A 12901-nucleotide genomic window follows, 5' to 3' on the forward strand; every position below is an offset into this window, starting at 1 on the left:
TTGCGTTCATTATAACCAACCGAATAATCTTAAAACATATTTTGTTTTAATTTAGGTTTATTTTGTCTTTAACAATTAAGCAGTAATTATACTGTGCTATATATCAGATCTTTTCAAAGCTAATATGTCTACATTTGTCACCTCACTAATGTTACCCACGTAGGTCGCATGAGTACAGCCGGCGAGCTTTATCTTACTCCTGGCTGTCTGATCTCTCCTTGATCTACCTGTTAGTCAGCAGAGAGCTGCTCGGTGAGGAGGGTGTGACTAGAGACAACGGTGGAGATGACGGGGCAGACCGACGTAGACATCCCGGGTGAGAGTACTTCCCATCCCACAGTGCAGACCCTTAGGGTTACAACACTCTTTTACTCCCCTGACCCCTCTTATACTGAGAGTTTCCACACATGTGCTAGGTAAACTTGTTGCTATTTCTGTCAGGTTGCTGCTACTTAAACCGCCTGAGAGTTGACAGCAGGTTGGGGATGGGATTTAGCCGGTGTTAAGTTAGACAACTGCTTTAACTTAGTGACCTGGTTGGTGTGGTATTCCTGTCATGGCTGCATAGAGATTACTCTCACGCTTTGTCATCAGAAACAGGAGCCATCTTCACATTTGGAAAGAGCAGTTTTGCTGACAATGTGCCTACCAAATTCTGGTTGAAGAGGGACCATCCAGTGCATGTATCTTGTGGCAGAGAGCACTCAGCTGTAGTCACAGGTACACCCACATCTTGTGTATTCTCAAACACTCGATTCACTGTTAGTTCACTGATTAAGAGTTTTTTTTATTTATTTAGATTTTTTAAAATCAAGCTTAAATCTTTGTAATCTCCATAAATCGTTTTGTAGAAAATGGGAGGTTGCTCATGTTTGGTGGAAATACCTACGGCCAACTGGGGCTCCGATTAAAGCCACCTGCCAATAAACCTGCCTGTGTGAAAGGTATGTTATCATCCACGAGGACCATTCCTTATCAGTCATTTATCCTGTCATTAAAATGACTAGTTCTTCACTTCTTTGATCAAGGAAATACCAAAAGAAACTTAATGATATCTATAACATCTTACTGATAATTACAATCGCTATGATTAATGTCGGTTTGATTCAACTCTTATGTCCATGTTGATCAAAAAAAAGCAGCAATAAAGACTTTTTCCTTCGCAGCCTTGAAGTCTGAAAAGGTGAAGCTTGTGGCTTGTGGGAGAGATCACACACTTGCCTGCACATGTAAGGTGCCAAACAAATGATGTCAGCAATTTATTTCCCAGATGCTTCCATGAATACCAACATTAGTCCCTCACATTTGTTGATATAAGATTGTTTTGTTCATATTCAGTTAAGGGCAGTGTGTACAGTGCTGGTTGTAACCAGAAGGGGCAGCTCGGTCTGGGACACTGCAAGAACTCTAGGTCCTTTCAGCTCCTGCAGCCCTTTTGTGCGCACGCGCCCATCCAGATGCTCTCCGCAGGATGCAGCACTTCGGCTGCCTTAACAGGTCTGAGCAGTGATGGTGTTCGTGTGCTCGCCAAACGGTACATATACGTGCAATGTTTGATTTTCTCCACTGTGCGTTGGTAGTAGACGGAAGGCTGTTCATGTGGGGAGACAACTCTGTGGGTCAGATTGGTTTAGGGGACGAGTTGTTCGCGGCAGAGCCCAGAGAGATGAAAGTTGGGAAGGCAGTGATATGGGTCTCCTGTGGACATCGCCACTCAGCGTTCGTCACAGGTACAACACTGTTCAGGCCAAACAACCAAGAGACACAATCCCAGATTGCATGTTAACTCGACCTTCCTTTTGTATACCATTCATGTCATTTATGTTGCTGTGAACATTATGCCCCAGCACATGGGGACCTTTACACGTTTGGTGAGAGTGCGAATGGAAGACTTGGTCTCCAGGTGGTGCAGCTGGCCAATCACAGAGTCCCTCAGCGGGTGCAAGGCATTCTGGGTCATGTCACTCAGGTGTGCTGTGGAGGGGAGCACACTGTGGCGTTTACAGGTACGCTAACAGCAGAGAACTGACATTTCATTTTCGTTAGAAATACATATGTTTAATTTCCGAGCCTGTAACTCTGTGGTGGAACAAGTGTCCGGAGCATTTAGTCAAGTATCGGTTTCATGACATCAAGGTAACAAAAGAGAGTTTGACATGATCTGGTTCCCCCTACAGCGGAGGGATGGAAACTGTCATGGAAACAAATCCCTGTGTGAACCCTGAACATGTACAGCCGCACACACCACCAAAAGCCCACAAAAATGCCAAGCGATTGTTTTTTGCGGCGGGGCCTGAAACCAAAGCTGTGAACTGTGGTATCTCAGCCACCGGCTGCTCTGGAGCAATTTCTGGCCCGAGGGGTGTTGTTGACAAAAGTCATCGTACTTCAAAACGAGTTTCAGCATAGTTGTGAGGTTCACATACTTCTCTGGTGTTGCTTTAATGTACTCCAGAGCAGGGAAGCGCACAAATGTCAAATGTTAAAAGCTTCATTGTGAGTAATGCTGAGTTGGTTTTAAATCAACTGAATATTTAAGTTTTCCAGGAAAAAAAATCCAAAGGTTTTTGGGGGTTTCCCACAAAACCGTAGATCATTTACGGGTAATTGAAATCGCTTTTAGGTTGAGAGAATTTCCAGCGTTTGCAATCAAACATGTGTGGTGAAGTAAAAAGTATATTTCCCTCCGAAATACACAAATCTAAAGAAGCATCAAACGTCACAATACTTGAGTGAAGTCCAAATATGTTTGAATTGTGCTTTAATAGCAAAGTGAACGTACAATTAGCCGCGGCTGATCACAGCCGCTTGCATCAGTCCGTCTGTTTTCTCCCGTGCCAGGAGAGGACGTGTACACGTTTGGCAGAGGTCAATACGGTCAGCTGGGACACGGAACATTTGTGTTTGAGGTCCGTTTGCCAAAACCACTGGAGCACTTTCACAACAGCAGTATCCAACACGTCGCCTGCGGGGAGAACCACACCGCTGTGATCACAGGTGAGCCAATCGCTGAAAATCACTGCTGGCATAGTTGGACACAGTTTGCTCGTTAACCTTTGTGTTTTGTATGAAAGTGCGTGTATCAGAAATCAGTCCCGCACACAGCAGAGTGTGTTTTCATGGATGGAGCTCCTGTAGCTGTTCAGGTTCAGGTGGGAATCTGCCTTGTCTGCTTGGCTGTTTCTTTTAGCCTGGAAAGAAAATATGAATAAAAAGAAATGTTGCCATCTTTCAGGTCATTTTTGTCAATAAGACTTAAGAAATTACTAATTTGATGGATAACGGTGAATAAGGAATTTGGAACTTGGTATTTGATCTTCAGATGTTTAGTTTCAGATGAAAGAAACCAGACACTGTTTGTTTAATGATTTACGATTAGTTACAACTACAGAGTGATCAGAAATATCATCCATGGATTTTTAGTCAACTGACTTATCAACTTATCATCTAATTCTTTAGCAGAACATAATAAATCCTTGGTATTGCTTTGGTAGTTATATATTTGCCGGTTTTTAACATTAACATTATGTGCAGTAGAATGAAGGATGACAACAGCTGTGCAAAACATTAGTGAGCAATAAAGTGTATTTACAATATCGTATAATTATCAAAACATTTTACCGTATATTCTCTCTTTTTGAGCTGTTGACCATCTTTTGCTTTCATCTCATGCATTCCTCAGGGACCGGGCTGCTCTATACGTTTGGCGATGGCCGTTACGGGAAGCTGGGGTTAGGCGAGGAAAACTTCACCAACCAGTTCAGCCCGATTCTTTGCAAACGTTTCCTCCAACACAGCGTTCAGTCCGTAAGTGAAGGTGTTGAATGGGTAGCGGTGGGCCGGGGGGGAAGCGGCTCGTCTCGCTGCCGCCGTTTCTCCTGTTTTGGGTCTCTTGAGAAGCTAAAGGTCTTTAAAAAAAAAAAAAGACTTGAAATGCAAATAGGCTTTAAGATCCTTGGGAAAACCTTTTGCCTGCAGTTAAGAGCTACAAGTAAACACCATTTTTCATGTTCCTACAAACAACAAGTGTGACCAGTTTGATAGGGAGCTCTCTCCTCCTTTTAATCCTCAAGTTTGTGTTTCTTCAGATCATTGACTCGCAATGAACAATTCTCATATTTAGTATAGAGAGGCCCTGCTTTAACCCGCCTTGTGTGCATGTTACTCAGGCCGCTTATTACTCTCCTTTTCCTGCACGTCTGAAGGTAAGTGAGTAAAGAAAAAGGTAAAAGTAAGAGCAAATCAGTGCACAGGAGAAAAAAAAAGGTGTGTGTGTGTCCTCTGATGTTTAGGTATCCTGCGGCAGTCATCACATGCTTGTCCAGGCTGCTCCCAGACCACCAGAGAGACAAGACGTTGTGCCAGAGAAGGATGTCGACATCACAGATGACATCTTGGAGTCAAATCGTGCAGAAATTCTATTAACAGACTCGCTCATTGATCCGGCTTCAGTGGTCCCATTATCCGCTCTTGCTGCTCGAGCCCGCCACAGAGAAAAAGTGAGAACCTTCGCTTCAGTACTGATTTTTTCAAACATCATGCTGTTATGAGACTTGCATGACTAGATCACTATTAATCTCCAACATTCTGTGGGCAGAGCTCCAAAAACATATCCACAGATCTCAAAGTGATTTTAGAAAAACAAAACATTGAATTCTGCCTCCACAGGGAGACTGTGAGGTGGATTGTGCGACGGTGGTCAGTGTTTTTGTGTGTTTCAGTAGGTGTTGCCTGATCTAAAATATCTCAAATTTCAAAAGAGGAAGTGTTAAGTTGTAAAAAATGGTTATCATGAAAAGGATTTCCTCTAAATTCATATAGGTGTTATTTCAAGGATTAGGAACAACATGTGTTTTCTGCTGCTTTTCTGGGTCTATAATACCTTGAAATAATTACCTGTACTGTTTGTAGTTCTATAAAATTTATATAACATCACATTCAGTTCCTGAGAAAGTGGTGAATTGAACTTGCAGGGACCCTGGAAATATTTGTCCTCTTCACTTTTGATGATTGTAGTTTAACTCCAGCAGGGGGCAGTGTTGCACCATTTAGCATTTCTGATGTAGTACCACCAAGTAGCTGGTTGAGAGAGCTGCTGAGATGTATTCCAACCCTTTAATTTAGGGATCGTGTCTCTTGTCTTTCAGACGAGTTCTGTGGAGCTGTTTGGGAAAATGTTTCAGAGCCTCCCAGGTCTTAATTCTGGCTTCCTCGATGCGTCTTGGCAAACGTCCAGAAATATCCAAACCCTGAAAACGCTCTCAAAGGATGCTACGACCCCCACATCAACCCCCGAACCACAGTCGGAGGCAACACCAAGCCCCTTTTCTTCCCCCAGATCTCTGTCCATATCCTTTCGGAGTCCACCTTTGACCTCCAAGCCTTCAAGCCCACATTCGCAGTCATCACACACACGTCAGAGGAAAGCCTCCCCCGCCGCTTCCACTAAATCCAAACCCAAAGAGGTGTCTTCCCCCTTACTTTCACCTAAATCTATAGCTAAATACAAACCCAACGTTCCTGCTTCTACTAAAAAAAAGGCAAAAAATAGAACATACGAAGCAGCAACTACTACAAAAGCCTTAAGTGACAGACTTTCTCCTTCACCACCTAAAGCGCCCTGCAGCCCAACTAGACTCTCTACTCGTGTTTTTAGTCAAGATCTCAGTGAGGAAGAACGTCCAACCTCATCACAAACAGGTACATTATACAAGCTGTTGTGGGGAACATTTAGTATTTAGGGTGCAGCAGTTTAACAAAGCCTTGTCTATTCTTTCAGAGGTAGGACCATTTAAGAGACAACCGGTCGCTCTAGATGTGGAAGAGGAAGGAGTCGACACTGACTTTTTGCCATATACGGTAAGAGAAGGGCTTTCTAAAACCTTTGGCAATGGTGTCACTGTGATAGAGGAGATAAATGCAGTGTACCATGCACAGCCATTAAGCTACAGCCTGATGAGTGTTCTTTTCCTCAGAAAGGCTTCTTCTTTCTGGTCTCGATTATAAGCACTTCAGGGCAGGATGTAGCAACATCAAGCACTCACTGACTTTTCCACGAAATGTGCATACCTCAGCATACATACTGTATGTGTGTGCGTTCCTCAAAGCGCGCGCGTGTGTGTGGGGGAAGAACTTTTCCACTTGGTATAACACTGAAGAGAAATATTGAATTTAATTTTGGCTTCGCAGTTTTCGCCATCAATTTCCCCTTTCCAAGAATGTCTGTAATAGATCTCCAGAAGGCAGATTCTGGGTTTGGATAGCGTCGGTCAGTATACAAACGTGCTCGGGCTCTCGACCTCACATACACAAACACTCACGGATTACACACACATGCGGTGCTTTGGAAAAGCTGGCAGGAATCCTGCCACATCTCATCAGTGTTTCCACAGCCAACGATGAAGCAAGCAGCCTTATGTATGCTCATATATGTAGTGTTTCAGTACGAAACATAAAACCTTGAGGGGTACAGCGCTTGATGATTGACCTTATGGTGTTAGAGTTACCTAAATATACTAGCATAATTGGGTAACTAGTCACAGAGCCCAAAGTAATACCGGTTCAGAAACCGGGAAAAGAAGGATTCCTCATCCTTTCTCCATCATCGCTTTGATTTTCTTTATCTCGCACCTACATCTGTAGATTGACCTGGTTATCAGATGACTGATTTGTTACATGAGCTCACGATGTCTTGGTGTCACCATTAAATGCAGCGCACTGTTTGTTGTTTTTCCATCGGCTTTAAGGTCATTCATATAACAGTTTCAAACTGTACCGTACAAAATGTCCCAAAGTATGCTTTAGCCTGATGGTTTGATCTAAAATCTACACAGGCAATGGAGTTTCTTCTCTGTAAAAAGACATGTGTTTGTAATTGTATTCAAATTATTACATATGTGATACAAATCAGGTTGGTCAGATGATCTGTGCTGCTTCCCTTTTACAAGACAGCATTGCCCTGCATATGACCCTTTTCTAGTCTGCTTTTCTTTTTCTCTTTACATATTACTCAAGCCTTATATGATGTCTTACAGGAAAAGAAAGGGGGCAGAGCTCTTAGACGATCTGCGAGAGAGCAAGAGTCGTTTGCAGAAAGGCTCGGACCCAGCGAGGAGAGAGAACAAACCTCTCTTAAAGCCTTACCGACTGAGTTTCTGACAGGCTCTGGCTCCGTTAAGACAAACGTGTCTGTACTGAAGAGGAGGAAGAAAACCCACAATGTCACATCTGACGGCCAAGAGAGCATTTCCGAGGAGACTGAGAAAATCAAAGCTCCAGAAGACGGAAAAGCTCAAAAAGGGGCCCCTCGTTTTAAATCAACAAAACACGACGGGAGCAAACTGTCAGTATATAGTTCAGAAAAGCAACAATCTCTCCAGAAGATGACGAATGAATTGAAGGAAAATAACAGGAAAAACACGAAAGAGAGTAAAAGGAACAAAGATAATGTGACAGTCAGCACTTTTAAGAAGGATTTGATAGAGCCTCCAAAAACAGAGAACTTGATATCATCAGCTTTAGACAAGACATTGCCTGTCCTAAAGGTTACGGACGGAAATGAAACAACCAGTTCAATAAGTTCAATATCCACTGAAAATGCGTCAAAGGATGACACGGTAATCCAGTGTAAAAACACTGAGGTAAAACCTGTTAAAGAGGAGATACCACAGAGAGACAAATCGACTCCAAGAAAGGAAAAGAACAAGGTGAAAGCCACACAGGGAAAAGGTCAAAGCACTCCTCTGATTGTTAAATCTCTATCAGTACAAAAAGAAGGTACAGCCATTACCACACCGTCTCAGGTTGAAACTAAGAAACCTTCAAGTGTTAAATCTACACCTGTGAAAGTTAGAGGTAAACCTCAAAAGCTCAAACCCAAACCAGACAAAGGTCAAATGAAAAGTGCGGAAAACGCTTCCACTGAAAGTAGGAGCATTGAAAAAGTTGAGGAAAGTGAGCTTCAGTTAGCAGTGAACACAGCCCAAGAAATGAATGGAAGAAATACAGACAAATTAGTTAAAGCAAAAAACAAAGATAAGGGTCAAGAATCTAAAACCAAAATGAGCTCTATGACAAAGCCAGGGGAGGAAGAAGGAGAGGACATCAAAGTAAGAAATGACTCTGATGTAGATTTAAAACACAACACAAAGGGCAAGCTGAGGCAGAAGAAGGCCGAAGCTGCCAGCCTGCTGTCATTACAGCACGATACACCTCCTGAAGTTTTATGTGATGCCATTTCCTCACAAAGCCCAAAGACAATTAAAGTGCTTTCTGCCGACAGGGTAAAATCCCTGCAGGCCTCTGAACTTGTTGGTGCAGATTTAGCTGCATCTGAAGCAGACAGTCAGGAAGCTCAGGCCCTGACGGATGAAAAACCAAAGTGGGAGGAATATCTGAGTAATGCAGCATCTCTCATTCCTGCTGTTGGGGTGGCAGGTGCAGCTATTGGGCTCCTCAGTGAGGCAGTGACTAGTGTGAGGGGTTTCCAGTCTGACAGCGACAAAAGTTCCTCAACACAACCGAACACACCCCTTAAAGCCAGACATTTCACGAAGCAGACTGCAGTTACGCAGCCTTCCTTTTCCTCCACATTGTCACATTTTACTTCGAATGAAATGGAAGAAAGCACACAGAGAGACGCTCAAGTTAGCATCCAATCAGAGTCGGGAAACACTGCCCAAGAAGAAGATTGTAGTGACATCACCCATGAGCCATCAGAAGAAGGAGCAGGGAAAAGTGTCACGTCTGACCAGATCACGAGTGAGGGCACGGAAACGTCCCAAAAAGAAAGCGGAGGAGAGGATGAAGATGAAAAAACCTTTAAAGACTCTGAAGAGGACGGGGACAAGACAGATGAAACAAAAACTGAGGATGAGGAACAGAAGGAGGATGAAGAGGGAGAAAGTGGAAGTGATGTGGAAAACAATGACAAGAATGAGGGTAGTGAAAGTGTCAGTGGTATGGAGGCTGTAGAGGAGAGCAATTCTGGAGATGGTGAGGAAGACCAAGATACTACATCTGAGGAAGAGGAGAGTAAAGGGACAAGCTCTTCTACTGGGGAGGAAGATGAAGGAGTTGATAAAAGTGATGCTACAGAAGCTGAAGGGGAAGAAGAAGAAATCAGTGTGGAAACAAGTGAAGGACTGAGCAACTCTGAAGTAAGTGAAGCAGCAGAGGAAGAGGAAGGTGAAAGTGAAGAGGCAAGTCAAGAAGAAGAGGAAGACAGTGGGGTGAGTGAGGACGAAGAAGATGAAAACAAGAGTGAAAACTCAGAGGAGGACGAAGTGGAACGTGACACTGCAGAATCTGCGAAAAGTGAAGAGGAATTTGAGGGGCAAAAAAATAGTGACTCCTCAGGAAGTGAAGATGAGGAAAAACAGTCAGAGGAAGACGAAGAGACAGAGGAGCGTGAAGGAGATGAAGATGAAAACGCTGACTCTCAGGAAGAGGAAGACGAAAAAAGCGGGTCAGAAAATGAAGAGGAGAGAGAGGAAGAAGAGTCTGCAGATGATACAGAAGCTCAAAATGAGGCTACAGAGGATGAAGACAATGAAGAAGGAGAGGAGAGTGGAGCTGAGGGAGAGACCACAGATGAAGAAGCAGTGGAGGAAGATGTAGAGGAAGAAGAGGATACAGAGGAAAGGAGTGAAAGTGAAGGGGGTAGTGGTGAGGAGGAAGATGAGGAAAATGAAGATACAGAGACAGGAGATGAGGAAGAAGAGGAAGGAGATGAGGATGAAAAGGGAGGTGATGAGGAAGAAGAGGAAGGAGATGAGGATGAAAAGGGAGGTGACGAGGAAGAAGAGGAAGGAGATGAGGATGAAAAGGGAGGTAATGAGGAAGAAGAGGAAGGAGATGAGGATGAAAAGGGAGGTGATGAGGAAGAAGAGGAAGGAGATGAGGATGAAAAGGGAGGTGATGAGGAAGAAGAGGAAGGAGAAGAAGGAAATGAAGAAGAGGAAGAAGATGAGGATGAAAAGGGAGGTGATGAGGAAGAAGAGGAAGGAGATGAGGAAGAAGAAGAAGGAAATGAAGAAGAGGAAGGAGATGATGACGAAAAGGGAGGTGATGAGGAAGAAGAGGAAGGAGAGGAGGAACAAGATGAAGGAGAGGAAGATGAAAAGGGAGGTAATGAGGAAGAAGAGGAAGGAGAAGAAGGAAATGAAGAAGAGGAAGGAGATGATGATGAAAAGGGAGGTGATGAGGAAGAAGAGGAAGGAGAGGAGGAACAAGATGAAGGAGAGGAAGATGAAAAGGGAGGTAATGAGGAAGAAGAGGAAGGAGAAGAAGGAAATGAAGAAGAGGAAGGAGATGATGACGAAAAGGGAGGTGATGAGGAAGAAGAGGAAGGAGAGGAGGAACAAGATGAAGGAGAGGAAGATGAAAAGGGAGGTAATGAGGAAGAAGAGGAAGGAGAAGAAGGAAATGAAGAAGAGGAAGGAGATGATGATGAAAAGGGAGGTGATGAGGAAGAAGAGGAAGGAGAGGAGGAACAAGATGAAGGAGAGGAAGATGAAAAGGGAGGTAATGAGGAAGAAGAGGAAGGAGAAGAAGGTGATGAAGAAGAGGAAGGAGATGATGATGAAAAGGGAGGTAATGAGGAAGAAGAGGAAGGAGAACTAGAAAGTGAAGGAGAGGAGGAAGATGAAGGAGATGAGGAACAAGATGGAGGAGAGGAGGATGAAAAGGGAGGTAATGAGGAAGAAGAGGAAGGAGAGGAGGAAGAGGAAGGAGAGGAGGAAGAGGAAGGAGACGAAGAAGAGAAGGAAGAGGAAGGAGAGGAGGACGAAAAGAGTGGAAATGAGGAAGAAGAAGAGGAGGAGCAAAAGGAAGGAGATGAAGAAGTAGAGGAGGAGAGGGAAAAAATAAAATTAACAAAACCAAAAGAAGAGGACAAAAAGAAGTCCTCCCCCAAAGCTGCTCCGTCAGACAGAAAAGACGAACAACAGATGGAGGCACCTAAACCAGCACCGAGGACGAAGCCGGCGGCCGCAGGGAAGCAGGACGGCTCCCAGCAGGATGGCTCCCAGCAGTTCTGGAACGATGTGCTGCCTCAGTACCTGGACCTGCAGTGACCTGCAGTGACCTGCTGAACACACCCTCGTCCTGAGGCCAGACAAGCAGAAGTAGGCGCCGCCAGTTAGTTTGTGAACTGGTGTTTTCAAGCCTTGAGCTCGGCAGTTCGTCGTTTCCATTTGGACCTTTAACCTTTTAAAGTCCTTTTCTACGGTTTGGTACAGCCTAATCTTTAGTGAGCATCCTGCATCTCATTGAATTTTTGTGGAAGTAAGCCTGACTGAACCATCTCTACCTCTTGGTTTAGGTATGTAATGCATCCATAGCTTTTCTCTTAGTGAGGACATTAAAGGGTGAACAGCTAAAAGTGACCTTTTAGGGGGGGGGGTTATTGATCCATCGTACTTGAAATCCGATTGGATCAACAATATTTATTTATTTATTTTCATTTTTTTCCCCAAAGTTAACATATCCCAGCTGAATGAAAAAATGTTGGACTGATTTCTCAAATAAATAGTGTGTATCCTTCACATTTCTCTTTAATTACCCACAATTGAGTTCCACCGCTTCTGCAGTTGGAGGCAGATGTAGTGTTGCATTAGATGGGCAGTGATTGGAAAGTAAAACAGTAGATTTAAGGGCACTTTCATGAGAACAAAAAGGAACATCACAGGCCATTTCCTTTAAAAGTGTCAAAGGGATCAGAAGTGTGAATAGCAATGAAGATGTAAAGGTCTTATCAACATTTTTAAGCCCCAGCATGTTTCATGAATACATTTCTGCCTAGATATGATATAAATTATAGTCCATGTTTGAAATGTAGATTTCCCCATTGTGGGACGATAAAGGGAAATCTAATCTAATCTAATCTAATCTACATCGCTGCAGCATCTCGCCCTTCAGGGTGATAGAAATCCTGCAGACTACATTCTTTTGTGTTCAGGTTAGAGGAGCTCTTTTGGACTGAATCAAAAGCACATCTCTGAACTGCTCTAAACCCTTCAAAATACACCAGCCAAGTGTAAACAGCAGTTGAAACTACTTTTGTATCATAAACACTGGACATCCCAAAATCCCTGGCTGTAGCCACCACATCAAGGTGTCGCACGGTTCCGAGTGAGCAAAGATGGATCAGTTCACACTTTCCTCACCTGGCCTGATGCAAAACTTCAGCCAAAGCAGGTGGAGCAGTTGGCTGAACTCCCATCTAATTGCACCTCTGGAGATCCTCTCGCAGTCGTTTCACCTCACGCAACCCTTTCCCGTTTCCTGCCAGGAGGAGCACGCGACGCCTCCGCGTGCGTGATCACGTGATTTTAACCAAACCAAAAGATCTGGACTTTCACTCAAACTTTTTGTGTGTTTTATACGATTACAATGGCCATCTACAGAATTATGCACGTGGGTCCAACTTGACCGCCTGTAGAAATGTTCCGACGTCGTTGAGAAACTGAAAATGTGTGTGAGCTTAGATTTCAAACAGAATATCTTTCCGCTGTGTACCACCGCTCTGTCTCTGTGATTATGAGTTGAACAAAGAAGTGCAAATAAAGCAAAACAATAAAAAAAAAATAACCACACATTACCGTAAATATATAAAACACACAATGCTGTAACTTCCGAATGGTTTATCAAATTAGATTTTAATGTGTCGCTTGTGCTGTAGACTAGTCCAATTTATTAAGCCACGACAGATAAACTAAAGCTTTCCAGGGAGAATCTCTGCTTTAGCAGCGTGTCCTCCACTACAATTGTGATTTAGAGAACATTTGAACCGCAGCGTGTCCTCTGTAATGAAAAGCATCTGCGTTCATGGTAACATGGAGTCAAATTAAACCTAAATGGGCACAAACCTGTGCTGCACGTTTGGCCCGCTCTCCTCCTG

At 43.7% G+C, this 12901-nt stretch overlaps 2 protein-coding genes across 2 annotated transcripts in view; both read left to right on the forward strand.

Moving 5' to 3' along the window:
• The window catches only part of dynlt3 (dynein light chain Tctex-type 3), a 107282-nt gene that overhangs the window by 28060 nt on the left and 66321 nt on the right, over positions 1-12901 (forward strand). The gene's annotated exons all lie outside the window — the stretch shown is intronic.
• rpgra (retinitis pigmentosa GTPase regulator a) lies at positions 286-11075 on the forward strand. Its single transcript, XM_072396790.1, has 12 exons — positions 286-316; positions 595-720; positions 852-944; positions 1167-1234; positions 1344-1497; positions 1581-1730; positions 1848-2006; positions 2842-2997; positions 3683-3807; positions 4293-4407; positions 5780-5859; positions 7035-11075. The coding sequence occupies exons 1-12, from the start codon at positions 286-288 to the stop codon at positions 11073-11075; spliced, it is 5298 nt and encodes a 1765-aa protein (XP_072252891.1).

This window comes from Leuresthes tenuis, unplaced genomic scaffold (genome assembly GCF_036924035.1).
Source record: "Leuresthes tenuis unplaced genomic scaffold, fLeuTen1.0.hap1 SCAF_12, whole genome shotgun sequence".
Classification (NCBI taxonomy): domain Eukaryota; kingdom Metazoa; phylum Chordata; class Actinopteri; order Atheriniformes; family Atherinopsidae; genus Leuresthes; species Leuresthes tenuis.

Bases quoted from the DNA above. Each gene is read 5' to 3' on its own strand.
- rpgra (XM_072396790.1), top strand. From the start codon at position 286: ATGACGGGGCAGACCGACGTAGACATCCCGG. The intron at 2,007-2,841 runs GTACGCTAACAG...CTCCCGTGCCAG, and splicing joins GCACACTGTGGCGTTTACAG to GAGAGGACGTGTACACGTTT. The intron at 2,998-3,682 runs GTGAGCCAATCG...TGCATTCCTCAG, and splicing joins CCACACCGCTGTGATCACAG to GGACCGGGCTGCTCTATACG.